This window comes from Hibiscus syriacus, unplaced genomic scaffold (genome assembly GCF_006381635.1).
Source record: "Hibiscus syriacus cultivar Baekdansim isolate YM2019G1 unplaced genomic scaffold, ASM638163v2 tig00110206_pilon, whole genome shotgun sequence".
NCBI classification, from domain to species: Eukaryota; Viridiplantae; Streptophyta; class Magnoliopsida; order Malvales; family Malvaceae; genus Hibiscus; species Hibiscus syriacus.
The window spans coordinates 2,548,992-2,569,753 of record NW_024062627.1 but is presented as its reverse complement, the minus strand read 5'-3'; the positions used below and the strand labels follow the sequence as shown (position 1 = coordinate 2,569,753).

General features: G+C 35.0%; 2 protein-coding genes and 3 pseudogenes across 2 annotated transcripts; 1 reads left to right on the top strand and 4 right to left on the bottom strand.

Annotated features, from left to right (window-relative positions):
* Nucleotides 1–1,928: 1,928 nt before the first annotated feature.
* LOC120219289 (protein TORNADO 2-like) lies at nucleotides 1,929–2,822 on the bottom strand. The gene is made up of 2 exons (XM_039216113.1): nucleotides 2,274–2,822; nucleotides 1,929–2,144 (listed from the first exon to the last, which is right to left on the bottom strand). The coding sequence occupies exons 1-2, from the start codon at nucleotides 2,769–2,771 to the stop codon at nucleotides 1,929–1,931; spliced, it is 714 nt and encodes a 237-aa protein (XP_039072044.1). The 5' UTR covers nucleotides 2,772–2,822.
* A 4,770-nt stretch (nucleotides 2,823–7,592) lies between these two features.
* LOC120113391 (transcription factor MYB39-like) lies at nucleotides 7,593–8,941 on the bottom strand. Its single transcript, XM_039134569.1, has 3 exons — nucleotides 8,636–8,941; nucleotides 7,940–8,548; nucleotides 7,593–7,845 (listed from the first exon to the last, which is right to left on the bottom strand). The coding sequence occupies exons 1-3, from the start codon at nucleotides 8,899–8,901 to the stop codon at nucleotides 7,809–7,811; spliced, it is 912 nt and encodes a 303-aa protein (XP_038990500.1). The 5' UTR covers nucleotides 8,902–8,941; the 3' UTR covers nucleotides 7,593–7,808.
* Nucleotides 8,942–12,019: 3,078 nt separating this feature from the next.
* On the bottom strand, nucleotides 12,020–14,993 carry LOC120219288 (annotated as a pseudogene).
* Nucleotides 14,994–15,349: 356 nt separating this feature from the next.
* LOC120113392 lies at nucleotides 15,350–17,327 on the top strand (annotated as a pseudogene).
* A 2,594-nt stretch (nucleotides 17,328–19,921) lies between these two features.
* Nucleotides 19,922–20,696, bottom strand: LOC120113394 (annotated as a pseudogene).
* Between the last annotated feature and the right edge of the window lie 66 nt (nucleotides 20,697–20,762).

The following is a 20,762-nucleotide window of genomic DNA, read 5'->3' as shown; positions in this document are numbered from 1 at the left end:
CAATTGTATTAATATGTTTCGATGCATTTCACTTGCACCAATATTTATCGATCAATACCATTGGTAAAATGCTCGAATGATATCAAAATTTTAATTAATATATATATAGAATTAGATTCACTTACAAAATATAAAACTCTTAGGTATGTATTAGTGGCTGCGGTGGTAGTGGCAGCTTTGTAGGATATCACAATATGAGCATATAGGATAAAAACAAATAAGTGCTTAAGGGGATATCCTGAACCACCCTTTTGAATTGATTTGATGGCGTTGCTGTTTATATGAAATACATACCAAATCCTAATATACCTTTTGATTCATCGCTTGCCTTTTATTGAATACAATTCACATCAAAACAGGGTCCCTTTCATCTTACCCTCCTTGTCCTTTATTTGTTTTAAATAATCCTTATCTCATGCTTATAAATTTGAGCATGGGTCCATTAGCACCAATGTCACATTGATAATTATTTCATTTGTCCTTGGTGATCGGTTCGCCAAAATATTTTCCTAATGTCCTTTATAAAGCATATTCCGGACATAAGTGACACTATTATGTATTACTTTAGTATCTTTGTTGACAAATGTTTGATATTTTTCATTGCCATCATTTATTTCGAATGTCTGCACTTCATCTACTTTGTATTCCTTAATGTGGTGTAGAAAGTAGTAGTAATGCTTATCTATAGGTTTTTTATCTCGAAATTTTATCTTTCACTGTTAAAAAGGTGTTGTGAGAGTACCTTGACGAAAGAGATCATAATCTGTCAATCGTTGAAGAGTCGTGGAGACTCGTTTTGAAGATTTACCTGTGGCGGGAATCGATACCATATCCTCGAGCTTAAAGGACATTTCGAATGATAACCTCCATGACTCTACAAACGATTGATGAATCATTTTCTTTGTCGTCAATGTGTTATGTATACTCTCTTAAGGGAGGTTCACTTGTGGAGGGAATCAATGCCATATCCTTAAGCTTATAGGACATTTTGAATGGAAACCTCCATTACTCTACAAATGATTAACGAATCATTTTCTTCGTAATTAAAGCCATTTTGTCACCCTCTTAAGAGTTAATCCAAATAATTAACAGCGTTATTTTTTTTGATTAGAATGCTTTCATAAATATAGGGACTAAAATCATAATTTAACCCTAAGTATTTCACATATAGAATTGGACACTGCGGTATCCACAACTTGTAAAATATTGGGCAACCCTAGTTTTGCCAAGGAGTTTTATGCGTGTGGTAAGAAGGAAGATGGTAGGCAGGCATACTGATGTTAGGTCCCTTTACGAAATGCCACAGTTGTTTAAAAAATTGGTAAATTACATGTTTAGTACCTAAATTATTACTTTTGTTCCGTTTTGGTACTTAAACTTTATTTTTTCAAATTCATACTTAAATTATTATTTTTATAAATATTAAAAAATAGAAATAAATTACTAATAAAAATATATAATAATTTAAAATTTTTAAATAGGATCTGTTTTCATTGTGTTTTATTATATGCATTTGGGTGGCCTTTGGTTTTGGTTGAACCACTTGTTATTTTGTTATTGGATAGGGTTTAGGGTGGGGAACATGTAACCACTATGAAGCCTGCAAGAGTCACCCCATAAAAGTTGTCCCACTTGTCATGTACGCTGGGGTGTTTATGTTTTTAGAATTTTCATAATTAGATATTCAATTTTAATCGAATCAACCTTAATTAAGATTGTCCAGTGTAGGAATATAAAAAGGTTGTACATAAAAATTGTGGATTATTAAAAGCTGACATACGTGGGCTGGAATTAAAATGAAATTATTTTCTGCTAATTATATCACTTTGACATCATTTAAGAACATATGAATTGTGGTTAGTTGGGAGTTGGTTTAACCAATTAATGATGTAAGGTACCGGTGACCAGACTACTGTGTTGTAATTAACTCACATTTCAGGACATGTACAGAATAGTAAACTCTGACTTAAATCTATTAATTTAAAGTCAAAACAGGTGTAATAATTACAACTGTAGCAGAGTTGATTTTGGTCATTGTTCCACTGTACGTAATCGGGGTCTGCTATGTTGCTAATGGGGCTAATCCAGTTTGTTGGGTTCACAAATGTGTATCCACACGCTGTTGGTGGCTTACAGCATCCAGACTGTAAACAAAACACATGCACAAAAATTTATGAAAAATGATTTAGGTGAAAATATGATTAGAATTTTGTCAACGGAAAAATAATTAAAGCGATATTAACTTAAAATAAGATATGATAGAAGAATCTAACCTCTATGGGAGACAAATGAGAATTAAAGAAATCTATAGCTGATGAATAACTCTGGTTCAGTTGAGGACATATCTGTGTTGAGCTCAGACATGTTTTTATCCTTTTCCACTTGTAAGAACTTCGGACTCTTCTTTGAAGCCATACCGAGAAATCTTCGAGATGATATTCCGAGTACGCCCGACTAGGTTCGGCGTGGCCCGAGCCTCTAATGGTTACAGCATAGATGAAAATAACCAAGCATGCAAGCAATATGATGAGGACGAGCATGGCAACAAGGTTAGCCATAAGGAGCACAGGGGTGCGCCAAAACGCTCCTATAAACCCTGCTAGAGCTACAACCAAGATTAAGACCCCCAATGTTATAACGGGCCATTGAAAGATCTTCATACACGAATTGTCTGGTTGATTGGCAAGCCAGATTCCGGCACCGATTATCGGGATCGAGAGCAGCGTAGCAACGAAGTTGATTGCACCTATCACATTGTTGCTCAACGCCATTTTCTGTTTGTTTGAAGAATTAGACCTATCTGGGGGTCTTGTTTTGTGATCAAGTAAGGAAAAAGACTTGAAAGAAAAAAAAACTCTTCAAGTATGAAAAAGAAAAGGGAATTGCTTGGTGTAAAGATATACGAGTTGAAAAAGAAGCAAAAGCGATTCGTTGTCCATAACTTCTTCTTCTTCTTTTTCAAGGGAAAAGAAAAGAATATCCCAAATTTATATAGAAAGAAAGACAGATGTCTCAAATGGGTGAAAGTAATTGGTCAATTTGATCGATTTTGAACCGAGTTTTGTTCACCCCAAATCTGTTAGACGCCTATAGGATTTAAGGCTGCAAAGATTGTGCTTTGGTTTTGGTTTCCCTGTTGCACTTTAAGGCTTGGCTTTGCTTCTTTCTATCAACTTTGATTACATACCATGCTTTCTTATTCAGCCAAATTTCACATCCTTAGATGCCATAGTGCATCATAGAAAATCACATCATGCAATGATACTCGTTAAATCAGGAAGGATATCAACTTTTCTCTTGCAGTAAAGCTCATATTTGCTGTTGTAGTTTTATGAGAAAAGCAAGTTATTTTTCTTACGACAACCATTGCAGAGCATAACAAATTTAACAAGGCAAGAGACACTTGCTTGAACACTTTAAGCCATCTCAAGTTTTCTTTACTTACGACCTGGGAATAAGCTCCATGGTTATGCAAGTAAGAGGTTGAATTAATTAAACTATTTTCGAATTATAATAACAATTCCATTTACTTGGGATTTTTCTACTAATACATAAGATTATTTGCAGTCCCATATCAATTAATCCGTTGTAGCATAATGGTTAAAATTTATCGATGATTTTCTTTCTTCGCTAAATTCAATTTATTGGGTTTAGACATTATAATCAAGAATAGAACAAATAAATGGGTAAAGCTTGACTCTTCAATCAAAGTTCCAGTTCGCATGGGGAATGGAGATGTGGTAAAGTCCATTGGAAAGGGCACGATTGCTGTACAAACAAAGAAATGTACAAAATGCATTAACGATGTTCTCCTTATTCTAGATTTGAATGAGAGTTTACTTAGTGTTGCTCAAATGGTCAGAAATGGTTATTCATTTGTCTTTGAAAATAACCATTATACTATCATGAACCCGGAGAAAAAGGAGATTGCAGTTGTCCCCATGGAAAACAAAAGCTTTTATTTGAAATGAGATTCTACAGCAGAAGGAGCACATGCAACTCACTCGAACGATACATGGCTATAACACAGGAGGTATGGACATTTAAATATGCGTGTTCTTTGTGAACTTCACAAGAAAAATATGGTGAGAGACTTTCCTTCAATTTCCTTAAGCAATGATCTATGTGAGCCTTGTAAACTTGGCAAGCACCATAGGTTACCTTTCCCGAAGGAGAAAGTCTGGAGAGCGTCAGAAAAATTACAACTAGTTCATACAAATGTTTGTGGACCTCACAGAACTTTGTCTCTTGATGGAAACAAGTATTTCATCCTCTTCATTGATGATTTCACTCGTATGACATGAGTTTATTTCATGAAAGAAAAGTAAAAAGTTTTCAATATCTTCAAAAAATTCAAAGCACTCGCAGAAACCCAAAGTTGATGTAAACTACAGAAACTCAGATCATATCAAGGCAAAGAGTATACTTCTACAGAATTTGGTGTTTTCTGTCAAGATGAAGGAATTTAGCATAAACTTACAGTGAGTTATACACCTCAGCAAAATGGAGTTTCTGAATGAAAAACAGAACAATTATGGAGATGGCTTAATGCATGCTAATAGAGAAGAATTTACCAAAGAAATTCTGGGCGGGAGTTGTGAGAACAACAATATATCTACTGAATAGATTGCTCATAAAGGCGGTTCAAGATAAAACTCGGTTTGAAGCATGGTTTGGAAGAAAGCCACCAGCGAAACACTTGAGAGTATTTTGCTCAATTTACTATGCTCATATTTCATCTCAAAAGAGAAGCAAACTAGATGCAAAGGCTGAAAGAGGAATCTTCATTGGCTATGATTCTCAAGCCAAAGGCTACCGAATTTTCAATCTTGACACTGAGAATATCATGATCAATAGAGATGTGCAGTTTAATGAAGATGCAAGCTGGATTTGGGATAAAGAGAAGGTTGAAAAATGAACTATGTGTTGTTTTTAATCCCAACTATGTAGTGAGTGATGAACATAGCAATGAGAATGATGAAGAAACTAGATATGATTCTCAAGCAAAAGGCTACCGAATTTTCAATCTTGACACTGGGAAGATCACGATCAGTAGAAATGTGGAGTTTAATGAAGATGCAAGTTGGAATTGGGATGAAGAGAAGGTTGAAAAAAGGAACTATATGCTGGTTTTTAATCCCAACGATGTAGTGATTGATGAACATAACAATGAGAATGATTAAGAAGCTAATAATAACAATCACATGCCACCTTTCTCTTAGATCTGGAGGAATATGAAAATGCTACCTTGGAGTTGAAGAGCCCCAAACATATAAGTAGGCTTCTGAAGACAAAAGGTCTTAGCAAGCGTTGAAAAATGAAATAAGCATGATCAAGAAAAATCAAACTTGAGAGTTGGTTGATAGACCAAACGATCGCAAAGTGATATGCATGAAATGGGTCTACAAGGTCAAATTGAATCATGATGGCTCTATAAGCAAGTACAAGGCTAGACTAGTCGTCAAAGGATACTCCCAGCAGGCAAAAATTGACTATAGAGATATATTTGCTCATGTTGAAAGACTTAACACAGTGAAAACTTTGATTTCTTTAGCAGCACATGAGCAATGGAAGATTTATCAACTTGATGTTAAGTTTGCCTTCCTCAATGGTGAACTCGAGGAGGAAATTTTCATTGAGCAACCTCCTGGATTTGTTGTCAAATGAAAAGAAAAGAAAAAGTGTGCAAGCTAAAAAGTCTTTTTATGGCATAAAACAAGCACCACGAGCATGGTATAGGAAAATTGACTCTTATCTCATTGACAAGGGGTTTGAGAGAAGAAAAAATGAGCACACTCTTTATGTGAAATATCAAGGCAATAATGATTTGCTCATCGTTTCACTTTATGTTGACGATCTTCTTGTCATAGGAAACTATTCAAAAATGATACTTTCATTCAAGGAGGAGATGAAGAAAAAGTTCGAAATGACAGACTTGGGCTTAATGAATTACTTTTTGGGGAAGGAATTTCATCAAGGAGATGATGGAATTTTTATCTCTCAAAGGAAGTATGCCAATGATATTCTTAAGAAGTTCAAGATGCAAAACTGCAAGTTGGTTAGTACACCTCTTATATTAAATGAGAAGCTGACAAGTTTGATGGTCAGATGAAAGTTGACGCTAAGGAATACATAAGCTTAGTTGGAAGTTTACTTTACCTCACAACAACCAGACTAGATTTAGTGTTTGTAGCAAGTTTGCTTTCAAGGTTCATGACTAAACCAAGTGATGTTCATATGGGTGCTGCAAGAAGAGTGCTCAGGTATTTAACAGGAACATCAGATTTTGGAGTTATGTTTAATCCATGTGCGGACTCAAAATTGTTTGCATATTCAGTTAGTGACTGGGGTGGATCAGTGGATGACATGAAAAGTACTCTTGGCTATGATTTTTCACTTGGGTCTGGAGTGTTTTTGTGGATTTCAAAGAAGAGAGAAATTGTGGCTCAATCCACGGCTGAAGCTGAGTATATTGCAGCAGTGAATCAAGCTATGTGGCTCAGAAAATATTGACGGACTTAAGACACAAACAAAGGGAAGCTATTGAAGTTCTAGTTGACAACAAATCAACAACAGACATTTCAGAGAATCTAGTTTGCTTCAGCAAAACAAAGCATATAAAGATTAATTTCTATACACTTCAAGAAGCTCCGTAACACAAAGAAGTGAAGTTGATCCATTGTCTTTCAGAGTACCAACTAGCTGACATTCTAAAAGGCTTTACCAAAAGGTATATTTGAGTTTCTAAGACTCAAACTTTGTATGATGGCCAAAAGTCTCAAGGAGGAGTGTTAGTAAATAAGACCTTTTAGCTTACTCAATAAATTATGTTCATGAATATGTCAAGTTTAATTAAGAGAATATGAAGTGTCTAGAGTTGATAGGAGTAGTCGAAATGCTAAATGGTTGTCACTATTCATTGTATCACAATTATTATAAGGCATCCCTCACTCCTATATAAATAACTCTTGTACTCATCAAATAGATATAAAAACAGTCAATCAAAGTCAGAATTCTCTCTACTTCTACTTCTTTTCCTCCACTTTTCTCCATATTTTTCCTACTTTGCTCCAACATATACAAAAGGATTAATCTTAATTATCACATATATGGATTATGTCTTAACTCATTTGATAAAACTTTTGTTGTAATAACCTCCTATTTAAAGGTTAACATAATGTTGAAAAATACATTGATATAATTATTTTGAATTCTTTTAGAATATTTTAACCTCTATCATTTTATTTTAGAGTAAACTTATCTCAACGTTTAATTAAATAATCACTTTTGTTTTGATTCTTTTTCAGAGCATTTTAAGATAAAAGACCCTAATTTTAGAGGGTTGATAGTTAAAGGTTTCCATCCATGGAATTATCTTTTTGTATTAAAATGAAATGTTATGGTCAAAATGCTTTAAAAAATCCAAAATGACTATAAAATTGAATGTTAAAATATTTTCTATCATTATACTTAAAGTCTTACGGATTAAATAATTTTAAAGATTACTTATATGAAAAAGATCACATAAGGTAGCCGTCATCAATTTAATAAAAATACATATTTTACAAAAATACAATATATATTATATATGTATTCAAAACATACAATATTATATCGCAAATTTATTATCGATTGAATAAAAGTTTGAACTTGCTTAACAAAAAACAAAGCACAATCTAAAATATACAGAGAGGTAGCTCAATTATAAGCTTCCTAGACGAATAAAATAAATGAAAGAACCCTGACAAAATAAAATGGAAAAAATATTGAATGAAAACTTTTTTTCCTCCATTAAGCCGAAAGGTGCTTTACCATGAGATGGGTGACGAGGTTGATGAATTGAAGCTGCAACAGAAATAAACAACTTGAATATAATTAATTAAGCAACAAATTAAAGAAATGAAAAATGAATGAAAGAATCCAAGAGGAGAAAACCTACTCCAGGATTTCTTTCCAGTAGGAACCACCATCGGCTTTATCTTCCATAAGTAGCTTCTCCCAAGCTTCATAGATACTGGAATCTTGTGCGGTCTCGGCCATGTTTTCCATCTCAGGAGATATTGAAACCAACCCAGGAAGTTGATTTTCATTTTGTTCAAAGGAATTGCTCAATATCTGATGATTCTTAATGTCAAGGTTTTCATAGTTTATCAATCCACCTTGAACATATCCCAATGGGTTTTCCACTCCCTGGTAATCACTTGATGTTTGAGGGACTGCACCAGCATTAATAGGGATATTTTGAGGTGTGGGATTTCGTTGATTCGTGTTCATAATCTTCATTAAGTTTTGCAATAGTTGGGTTTCGGCTAGTTCAGCAGCATCAGCCTGAAGTTTAAAAGCAGTGTCCAGAGGGTTCATCAAGTTGCCTAATTGAGCCACACAAAGCAATTGTGAAAGGTTCAAAAGGTGATCAAGATCAGTTCTTGGCTTGTGGGTGTGAGGGTCAATTCCCAGATTCAATAGCTTCCTCCTAATCTGTGTATTCCAAAAGTTTTTAATCTCGTTATCTGTTCGTCCAGGAAGATGAGTAGCAATCCTAGACCACCTGCAAAAAAACAAAACCATGTATCTTTTAAGAAACCTAAGCATGAGATCTAAGAAAAAAAGAAGAAAAGAAATATTTATAATATACTTGTTTCCAAGCACTGAATGAAGGTTAATGATAAGTCGCTCTTCTTCTTCAGTGAATTTGCCTCTCTTGATATCAGGCCTCAAATAATTAGTCCACCTTAATCTGCAACTTTTCCCACATCTGTTTAAGCCTGCCTGCTTTGGAAGAGACCTCCAACTTCCATGGCCATTTGTGTTAATGTAATCAACCAGTTTCTGATCCTCCTCTGGAGTCCAAGGCCCCTTTTTCACGTTGGCATCCTCAGCACAGCATGGAGACCTACCCATTTCAGCCGATCACAAAGGTAAATTAATCTCCTCTTGCTGATTAAGGTGTATATTGTGAGGGAGACGAGAGATGCAGGTCGTTTTTATAGGTGCATGCATGCGCTACGTGATTCAAAGTTCAAACCATTGATGTCATTAACATTCCTTTTTGGATTATAATATCTTTTACAAGTTTCCCAAGGAAAAACAAAGACCGGCAAGAATTTCAAATTCTCATATTATAATTTACATATATTTTTTATTAATAATTTATTTCATCCTTATAAATCCTTAAAATTTTATAAATTCACACTTAAACATCAAATATTACGTCCATTCGTGAACATCTAGATATCTTCTTATAGAGATGAGTTATAATTTCATAAACTCGATTCGAAAAAAATTCAAGTTCAAATAGAGTTGTAGAATACAACTTGAATAACTAGAAATTTTTAGTAATTAGTGAATTGATTTTCAAGTTTGAGTATCACATAAAAAATGAAGAAATATATATGTATTATATATGATTATAAAAAACCATTTAAATTGGAATCAAATAATATCATAATATTATAAATATTTACAATTAAATTTAAATAGAAACTCAAAAATTCAACTCGACTCGACTCAAAAAAATTTAAAGTCAACTTCGAGTTATAAAATAAGACTCATCAACTCGAATAACTCGAATTTTTTTACTCGACTCAATCACACGATCACCTACTATACTATGAAAAACCCTAAAACCGGGATTAGGTAAATATTCAAAATTGTAATTTATTTGAAGGATGAAACTGGTTGAATTTTTATTCAGCACGTGTCACTATGAAGCCTAGCTAGGGCTTATTTTTGGCCAACAAGAAACCTTAACCTCGGTTTACAGTTATATAATACAGAGTTGACAACTCGATATGTTGTAGATTACATTATTGACTAGCAAAAGTTAAATATTAGTAATTGATAATGATCTCAAGTCAATTTTTCCCCCGTAGTCGCATGCCTTAATATTCAATTTTGTTGATAGATTATATCAAGTAATTTCATATATCTAATTAATATATAGTAAAATGGGAAAGACTTGGGAAAATTAAGGATTGATTGAGGAGCATTGAGTACGATCGTAATTTCTGAAAATTTCAAATACTCATACAATTTATGTATTTTTTTAATATTTTCTATTGATGATATAATATCATCCTCTTGAAATTTTACAATTTCATATCCTCTAAATTTTTAAGTTCGTATCTCCTAACACATAATCTTATATCAACCCCTTAAGAGATTACTATACGGTATTTAAGCAAATGCAATCTATAGAGTTTTGAGTATCTTTTAAATTGATAAAAAAATAGTTTTATTATTTATTATATTACTATATTTCTATTAAATTTATAATTTCTTGTTCATGTAAATTACATTTTCACTGTAAATCTTTTTCTCATTCAAATGAACTATTATATTGTTATATTTAATAATCTTTGAGGGATGCAGGAGTATCATATTGTATATGTTTGGCTTAACAACTGACTTCTAAGCAGTTTCCTTAAGTGTATGGCCTCACCATATGAGTCAGCAAAATTGTCAATTTCCAGCAATATTTGGCATCCATAATTTCTGATATGGTCAATGTTCATATAATTTCCACCAAAAAATCTGCAGCAGTCTCCAACTGCTCTTTCACTACTTTATAGGTACATCACCCAACCAACAAAGCAGCAGCCTTTCCTTTTTTGTAAATTAGCCTCTCTTTTTATTTAATTCCTGTCTGTGATTCTCCTTCTGTTCAACCAACATGTGACTTTGAAATTGCAGTAAAACAATTACCAATTTGATAAAAACGAGGATGTGGGTGACTCTGCGATTTCAATTCAAACTAACACGGCAAATATAACAATTTGAACTGAACAATCGATTTTTATATTAGAGATTTCACATTTGATTTGATTGGTCAAAACACATCGGTTTCCGACTTCAAAACCAAAAATTTACGAACCCTTAAAACTCTAAGGATAAAACAACGTTATTTAAGCTAATTTATTGTTTAAGAAAAATGTTAGAATAATCAAGAGGAGATAGATTGGCCTTTAGAAACATTATGAGAGAAAAATATACATCATGATTTATAATGATTCGACATTTACGTTAAAGTCTACATTCCTTACTTTAACTTTACAATATTAATTTTTCCTTTCAAAATACATTTGTGGACAATACTTAACCTTGTAACTCCTAGAAATTGCTGCTCAAATAACGAAACTTAAACTCTCTCAAAAGAGAGAAAAAAATAAGTAAATCTCACTTAATTTGTATAAAAGTGAGCACACGTCTAAAATATTTGAATGAATGAACAACTATAAATATGGACATTTTACTTTTAACAGGTGTTGAACGTATAACCTAAAAGAGAGAAGAAATGTTAATTGAAAACTTTTAATAACTTACTCTATTGATTGTTAATACTCATCATCTTGATATTCCTTATTACTTGTAGAAGCTGTGGGCAGTTATATTTTTATTCTTCCATTGATTTACAACTCATGAAGTTGTTGGGATTTGAATATAATCGTTGGAGAGTTATTTTTTTACATTAAATGTGGGTGAGAAACTTTATATATCGATAGTCATTGAGGAGTATAGACGTTCTATACAACAAATGTGAGTATCGATATTAAAATTGAGGCACCAACATTAGTACCCATTTAGTACACTAGAATTTGTCAAAAACTTTTGAAAGTATAAGGGTATCAATACTTCAAGGGAAGATATTGATATTCATAAATGAGTATCGATATTCAAAACCGATATCAATATTTAATGTGAAAATTTTTCTATAGAGTATGATATTATTATTAAAGTAATATTGGAATTTTATAGAGAGTATTGATACAGTATTCTGCAATGTATATTAGTATTATTTTCTTCGAATGGAAACAATGCCTCTAGCTCAGATAAATTCATATTCGGCGAAGCAAAATTAAATGAAAAATATTAATCAAAGCAGCTGCGTAACCTGTTTCTTCTTCTTGTTATTCTCTTATTGACACTATTGTTCCAGCTGCTGTTGCTGAAGGTTGATCAACTTATAATACGGTCCGTTTTTGTTTTCCACTAGGCTTGAATGCGTCCCTTGCTCAATTATTCATCCTCCCCGTATAACCGATATCCTATCCGCATTTTTAATCGTGGACAGCCTGTGCGCCACCATCACCGATGTTCGATTCCTCATTAACCGGTCTAGAGCTTGCTGCACCACACGCTTCGACTCCACGTCGAGAGCGCTGGTGGCTTCGTCGAGCAACAAGATTTCGGGGTTCTTGAGAACGGCTCGAGCGATGGCTACTCTTTGTTTCTGACCGCCGGAGAGTTGCACCCCTCGTTCACCAACTTTGGTGGAGTAACCCTGAGGGAGGGAACTTATGAAAGGAAAGTATGAGCGTTAGCAAGTTTAGCAGCTTCGATCACTTCGGATTCTGAAGCTCCTTCTTTGCCATATAGGATGTTTTCGTACATGGATGTGGCAAAAAGGGCTGGTTCCCGAAGGGATTTAAAAATTAGCTGACCCTTATTTCCATATGTAATGGGGTAAAGGAAGGTAAGATAGTAGGCTGCCCTCAACGCCAGGTTGAGAGCAGCTTCCGTTTTGATATCTAAACTATTATTTTGATTCCGTTTTGATATTTGATCTTTACTTTTTTTTCAAAACCATACTTAATGTTTAGTTTAAAACTTTAAGTTTTAATTTGGTATCTCACCGTTAAAAAAATAACAGAATTGCTAATGTGGCATTTGAAAATTTTTCTCAAAGATGATGTGGCATTATCTTATGGTAACATGTCAATATCACCGTTAAAATTTTAACGGTAGTGTATCAAAATGAAATTCAAACTAAACGTTATGTATGCTTTTGAAAAAATATAAAGTTTAGATACCAAAACGGAATCAAAATAATAGTTTAATTACAAAAACCCTTGACTTTTGTATGATCAGGTAAAATCATTAAAATTAACTGAATCTTATATTAAGATGTGAATCAAAGTGAAACGGGAGATTTCTGAAATAAACTTACCATCAATCATCACGTTCCCGGATGTTGGATCGTAGAACCGAAGTATAAGAGCAAGAACCCAGCTCTTACCGGAGCCGATTTGCCCCACAAGTGCCATACTCTTGCCTGAACGTACTTTCAGATCAAAGTCCTTGAAAATGACTACGTCTGGTCTTGATGGATAACTAACGTGAACTCCCCTTAGCTCAATGCTGCCTTCCACATTACGTAGTTCTTCTCCGACATCCCCGACAACCTGCGTCTTCCAGTCCATGATCTCGAACGCAGACGCCACCATTTGGTTTCCTTTCAGAAGGTCTGGGACCAGTGCCAGAGTTTCTCCCATGGCTAATGCCGTTACAATCAAAACCATAAACGATTTAATGACGGATTTAAAGGTAGATAGCTCCTTCCCCATTAAAGTAGAACCATACCTACACAAATTACATATATTCACTGATTGTGTCTATATATGTGTGTATGTATGTACCAGGGTTTCAAATCGCGGTCGCGGTCGCGTTTTCGGTTATTTCGGATTTACCGTGATTGCGACCGTCGCGGGTGTTATTGCGGTCGTGACGGGTAACTCGGACGACGGCGAAACCGCTATATCGCGGCCGAAATCACGGTCGCGGACCTATTTTTGAAACCCTGGTATGTACATTATAGCTCAAGTTTCATACCATAAGGCAAGGCCATAAGATGAGAAGATGAAGAACTGGGAAACGTCATAGAATTACCCTGCAATTTGACCTCGTTTAAATGAACTCTTCGAAGGCTGTATGAGCTCAATGGAATAGAGATCGAGGATCTTTTCCTCTGCACAAAACGCAGCAACGGTGCGCATATTAGTATATTACTCACAGCCTCACCGGCGAGCATGTTTGCTTTTAGATATGCTTTGCTCAAGTTACCACCATAGCCTTGCATGAAGAGTTTCTGAATCATAGGAAGAACAACAGTATATTACTAAATATGCATTGTGTATATATAAATTCATGGTGGGAAGGGCGTGCAAACCTCGCTAATGTGACCGCTTATGATCAACGGATAAGTGGCCAAGACAACAAGTGTGATTCTCCAGTTTAAGATGAATGCAATTATGAAGGCTGCAATCACCAAACATACATTCTGAATGAGAATCGATGTTCGGTCGACGACTACACCTCTTAGAAAAGTTGTATCGGTTTCAAGGCGCGATGCAAGCGTGGAACTTGGGTTGTTTAGGTCATCGAACCAACCAATCTCATTCTTCAAAATGGCTGCAAATTTCAGATTTGAGAATAGAATAAGAATTCAAACACCGTAGTAGCACAATGTTAAGTGATTGCTAAGATTAGATAACATGTTACCAGAAAACATTACTTCACGCACCACAACAATGAGTGAGTCGCTCTCCCATGATACCGAAACATAGGTGCTCGATTGCATGAACAATGAATGTTATAACCGCACCACAACAAAACAGGATGGCGATCTTCTTGACTTCACGGCACGTTGTCTCCCAGTCCATGTAGTAGGCTACAAGAGCTTGAGAAACCCCAAGAGCAAATAGAGGCATCTGAGCTCCAGCAATCAACGCAGTAATGGTACCAAAGACCCCATAGTACCAGCATAGAATACAGTCTTCCAGGTGAAACATAAGTTGGCTTCCCTGCATCAATTGCATCAGCACCAGCACGGCTAATCGAGTCCTTTTCAGAACAAAAACTTGCGCCAAAGTTCGTCCTTGTTCGGGATAGTTCTCTTGAATAACTCAAGCTGAGTGGCCTACTCAAAGTAGGACCTTGTGAGGGGTAGCGTTGCAAAGGTGATGTCTCTTGAAGCTGAACGAGTGAAGAATAGGCACTGATGATTAAATTTATTTAATAAACCAACTTACAAGTGATCATAATTATTTTATACTTGACATTATCAGTTATGGTCACTTAACTACGACTGAAAAGGGTTTTTTTTCTCTCTCTCTTTGTCCACATTATTCAGCTTCTCTTTCACATCTTCTTTTTTCTTCTTTCTCCATGGAAGAATCACCGACTAATAATTATTCTTACATTTTGTGGGTTTTCATCCAAATAAGGAGTGAATCATCAATAATCAAAGCAATCCATTTTTTCTATCAACAAGTCACATTAGAAATCTTAAAAAATAAATTATTTCTTAATTTATTAGATATTTTAATTTTAAATTTTCAAAAATCAATATTCCAAAAAAAAAATTTATAATTTAAATTAATTTGGATGAAATTAATACAATAAATCAAAATTCAGAAGTTGAGATGAGAATCAAGGAGTTTAAACATCAACCAATCTCACATAGGCGGAAACCTGATAGCATCATATTGTATCGGCCCATTTGCCTAAAAGGCCATAATTTTAAAGCAGCGAAAACCTCCCTTAACCCCCCAAATCCACACCCAAGCTCTCTGCAAACACTGATTATGGCTCTGTTGATCCACCGAGCCCTCTCCAACAAAACCCTCCACCTCCGCTTCTTCTCCTGCTCTCCCCCTCGACCTTTCACATACACCATCGCCTTTGATCTACCTCGAAGGTTTCCCCAGGCCCGACCCCAAATACGCCGAGACTATACTCGCTGTCCCACGCGCCACCTCCGGCAAAAACATCTCCTCCAAAGAAAGAAAAGTGGGTCGGGTCCCCAGCATCGTTTTCGAGCAAGAAGATGGGCAACACGGAGGCAACAAGAGGCTCATTTCTGTTCAGACCAATCAGATCAGAAAACTTGTAAAGCATCTGGGCGAGTCGTTTTTCGTGTCTAGGCTTTTTCATCTTGAGGCTCGATCGGAGTTTGGGACCGGTGATTTGATTGAAAAAGTCCGGGTTCTCCCTAGGAAGGTAATTGAGTTTTTTTTTTCCTTTTCAGTTCTCTTAAATTTTATTAATATTTTTTTAATCAGCTGTGTTCTCCGTTGGATTTGAATATATTTATATATCTTTACATTCACTTTTCAGCTTCACTTACATGCGGGGACTGATGCACCTCTTAATGTGACCTTCATACGGGCGCCTTTCAATGCTTTGTTGAAGGTGGATATTCCTCTTGTTTTTAGAGGAGAAGATGTATGCCCTGGACTAAGGAAAGGTAAAATGTTGCAATCAACTTCTCTTTGGTCAGTATAATTTCATTGGATTATATACTTAAATCCTATATGTTTGTTCATGATTCCATTGGCCAAAAGATATGATGACACTGAACCCTCAGTGTGAAATGTTCACTCATACGATTGGTAATTGCATTCTTTTGGTGTTTAATTTCAGCTCTGTTGACCAAAATTTATTTGAATTGCTACGTAAGGATGTTCAGTTAGATAGACATTTGGCGATTGCTTGATGGGAAAACTTGCTAGGTTTTGGCGTTGTTTCTTGACGTGAAAACTTGTTAAGTTTTGGCATTATTTCCTCACTCTCTAGTCTCTAGTAGTATACTCGGTGCTCACAGCCTCACACTATCACAGTTAATAGTTTGAGATGGAATGGAACGAGTACAGTACTACTGGGTATGGTTTCAGATGTAGCATATTGTCTGATGTTTCTTTTATCTATTCAATTATATTCGGCTTATTTTAATTACCATTATCATGTATTGTAGCCTAGAGGGAGTTAAATATTTGTCTCAAAATCTTACGATGCATTCTATAAATCCTGAATTTAAAGGTTATTGTAAATCTGCTCTAGGGTGAGTTGGGGCAGCCTCCTGGTCGACCTATCATACCCCGTTCAGCTGCTTCTGAAGTTATTAATGGAGTCTTAATATGTTTCGCAAGTTTACTTTATCCTTATGAATCTTAATTGTTGCATCCCCTTATTTTAATAACTAATATCCTCTTCCATGCATATATGTTAAATATTTAACAGGGTTGTACTTGAACACTATTAAGAGGACCGTTAAGTTCTTATGCCCGGTGGATATTATTCCTCCATACATTGATGTTGATTTAAGTGAGTTGGATGGTGGTCAGAAGTTGGTAATGGGAGACCTCAAGGTTCATCCTGCTCGAAAGCTTATGCAGTCTAAAGATGAGCCTGTTTGTAAGATTATGGGAGCCAAAGTTTCAGACCAACAGAAGAAGAAATAAGGCCTTGGGTTCGGATTTTGGCAAGCATAGCATTAATAATATTTACCTCCACTTTTCGAACAGATCGTTGGGTGAGCTTAAAATCGATGTTCTCATCCTTATCATTGATCATGGCACTCTATAGTTTTTTTTAATACCAGTGGAGAACCAAGCATGGAGTGGTGGTGCAGTGACTTCTTTATTTCCTCACTTGCGATTGAAATTCTGCAAGAAAGTGGAATCCTTTTGCATTACATGCTCTTTCAATTTTCTATTTACATTCCATTGACTGATATAAATTCTTCCGATTGAACTGTAGTTCTTAGAAAAGGTGTTTAGGATACATGGAATTGGTGTAAACTTTAAATTTGAACCATGTTATAAATGATTAAAGGTTCATGATCGATCATATGTTGCGTCAGTTTATATCAATTTGGAGATGGCGTCTTTAGATTCTTAGTATTTTTTGGTAAGCTACATGTTTAGTACCTAAACTATCACTTTTGTTTCGTTTTGTTCATCCAATTATTATTTTTTCAAAATCATACTTAACGTTTAGTTTTGGTTTCATTTTAGTCACTATTAAAAAATTAACGGTGATGTTGATATATTTCTATAAGTTAATGTTACGTCATCATTGAAAAAATTTAAAAATATCATGTCGATAGTGTTGTTAATCTTTTAACGGTGAGTGTTTTGTTAGTTTTTTATCGGTGAGTGATCATATATTCAACTTTGATCAAAAAAGTTAATTGAGTGAACAAAACTGAACAAAAGTACTTATTGAGGTAATAATATAATTTATCTTATTTTTTTTTAATAATATGGAGCAAAGGTAATTATTTTTCAGTCTTGTGAGGATCAAATGTATGATAATTGGTGTTGTTACTTCTGATTCGAACTTGCTCAATTCAAATCCGAGCAACTGAACGAAATGAAATGGCTAAACACAAATTTGATCAGATCTAGATTAACATGATTCAAAACCAATTCGATACATCATTCTATCAAGTGGCCTCAATGATCAAGGGGTATTATTCTCTTTATAGATTTTGTGTTCGAGCAATTACGTTTGCTGAGTGTATATATTGTCGATGGTTAAGAAAAATTATGAATTGATATTACCTTATAATCACCTTATATTAATAAAAAAAATAGCCCTACAGATACAATGATAATAAATAAGAACAAATTAATAAGAATATAAATCATTTACCTGAGTGACGACATCATAAAAACCAAACCAAAAAGGCCAGAGGTTGGGATTGAAGGGGGAATCCTTAGTGCCGCCATTTTCTAAAACTTAATTTAATGATTATTAGATTATAATAGTTCAGAATTATATCCGATTGCAATGACCATAAAATTATTCTCTACAACTCCATAAATAAAAGCATAGCAGCCTTGGACTTCAATACCATATAATATACCAATGGGGAATGCTTCGTTCAACTTTGGTTTATGGGTCGTCGTGTTGCTTATTTCATCCAGTTAGTCCTCTTAATTACCCTCATCTTCTTTGCATTATAAATTCATCTTAAGTGTATGATTTTTTTTAAGTGCAGGCAGTTTAGTTTCGGTCTCCCGGAGAGAAGTAATGATCTGTGATTGTCTCCCTTGTTGTTTACCTTGCCCTTGCCATAACGGCGATCCAACGGCGGCCGATAATGTCTTCGTCGGCAACGAACCTACAACATGTTCCGCTCATGCAGGATGTGCTGCTGATAATAAGCCGATTGGACCCTAGGTCTTGTGGTGGTGGTATCTGAACATGTTCCCAAGGCAGAAACAAGCTTCAAAACTAATACTATAATTCTCTATATATGAAAATAACAACCCGTCATTGATGATAGGGAGAGCCATAGTTTCTGGCTGTACAACTTAGAAAAGGATACATGAAAATATCCCTTAATAAACTATGTTTCTTTGCTTCAAAGCCATAGTTTCATCAATTGTTTATAGAAAAATAATGTGATCAATAGAAAATGACTTATAAATCAACGAAAAATAAGATCGTTTTTATAGTGATGTTACGGAATTCAAAAGCGTAATATAGATATTATGTCATGATCTATTATAAAATATGAACGCATATTTATATTATGTTATTCAGTCTATTTAGTTTTAAAATATTTTAATAAATATATTAATTTATCATAAAACATGAATACATATTTATGTAGTCTTATTAAATGTATTTAGTTAAAAAAAATCGTTTTTATAAATAAGAGAACATGTGTGCAAGTCTCACGTAACAATTGATTTTATGTGATGTATACATCGGTGGGGAGGGATTGAAGTTGTGTCGTTCTTGGTGACTTACGGTGATAGCCCTGGTAACCCAGTTCATTTCATGCACCTTGGACAACCATGTTGGGATGAAGGGAAGCTTCGCAGGTTCTCCATCCCATTGATGCCGAGGCTCTATTACGAGTAACCATTGGGACGCTAGTGTGTGGGGTCACCATTGCCTACCCCGTTAGATCAGGGTCTCTTGGGCTTCTACGCCCTTACATGATCCTGAGCGACCATCGAAACTTTGGGAAATAATGGCAAAGTTGAAGGTTTTACCTAAAAGTAATCTTTTGTTTTTCAATTAAAATATTTTAATTTATTAACTGAACTTGTTATATAGGACAAAGATACATCATATTAATTATAAAAATTCGATAAACAAAACATATTTTCACACAAGTAATATAAATAGATATTGTTTTTAAAATATAGGGTAATCTATGTTAAATACCACTCACCTTTAAGCTCTGGCTCGAAAATATCACTGACGTTTCAATTTTGCCAATTTTAACACAGACGTTTATGTTTCATTGCAATTTTTTCACTCCGCCGTTAATCCGTTAACAGGACGATAACATGTCAATTTTATTTCGTGACGACGATGACATGGTAAAACGACGTCGTTTTGTTGATAAAATTTTATTCCTACCATAAAACACTATACACAACAACGAAATTTACCATTTTCACACTACTGAAACATAAAATAGAAAGAAAAAGAAGTCTCTCCTAGTGTTTATCTGCTGAAAATTTTCACTTTGCAAGCCAACACTCATCGTATTGTTGTTTTTTCACCATCGTTATCAGATAATCATTTGGACGCCGAATTCTCACATCTCCAAGACCCATCTTTAGATAAACTCGGTGACAGTCAGTCGTTGCTTAAACTGTCACTCAAAATCGCCGGCGATAACGATGAAGACGACGAACACGGTTCACTTAACTTCAGGGGAGGAAGCAGCAGCAGTAGGAGGGCTATTGGAGACCTTTTTAGATTTCTTTTTAGCTCTCTCTCTTTTCAGCTTTTCATAAATGGCCTGAATCTTAGAATCCACTAAGTTCTTAGCGCATTCAACCGAGCACCGTCATCAGAACCTAGTTTACTTGGATCCTTGAGGTTTTGAAAATTCAACCTCACGTATTCCCCTCTAAGCTTATAAGCAGCACGATCGTACGCATAAGCGGCGGCTTCAGCTATTTCGTAAGTCCCTACCCACACCCGTATTCTGTTCTGCAAGAGTCTAATTTCGGCCACCCATTTCCCCACTGTCTTTGCCTCACCCCTTTGTCAGCGAGACCTGCATTTATTTTTGCCGGTGAGCCATGCAGATCAAGTTTGCTAGTCAAGATGCATACACAGAACAAAAATACTGGCCGATATAAGCTTTTATCATATTCGGTCAATCAGGGTCAGTGCATGACGCTTTGATCTCATGATCGTTTCATCGCTGTGTTTGATCCATTCTGATA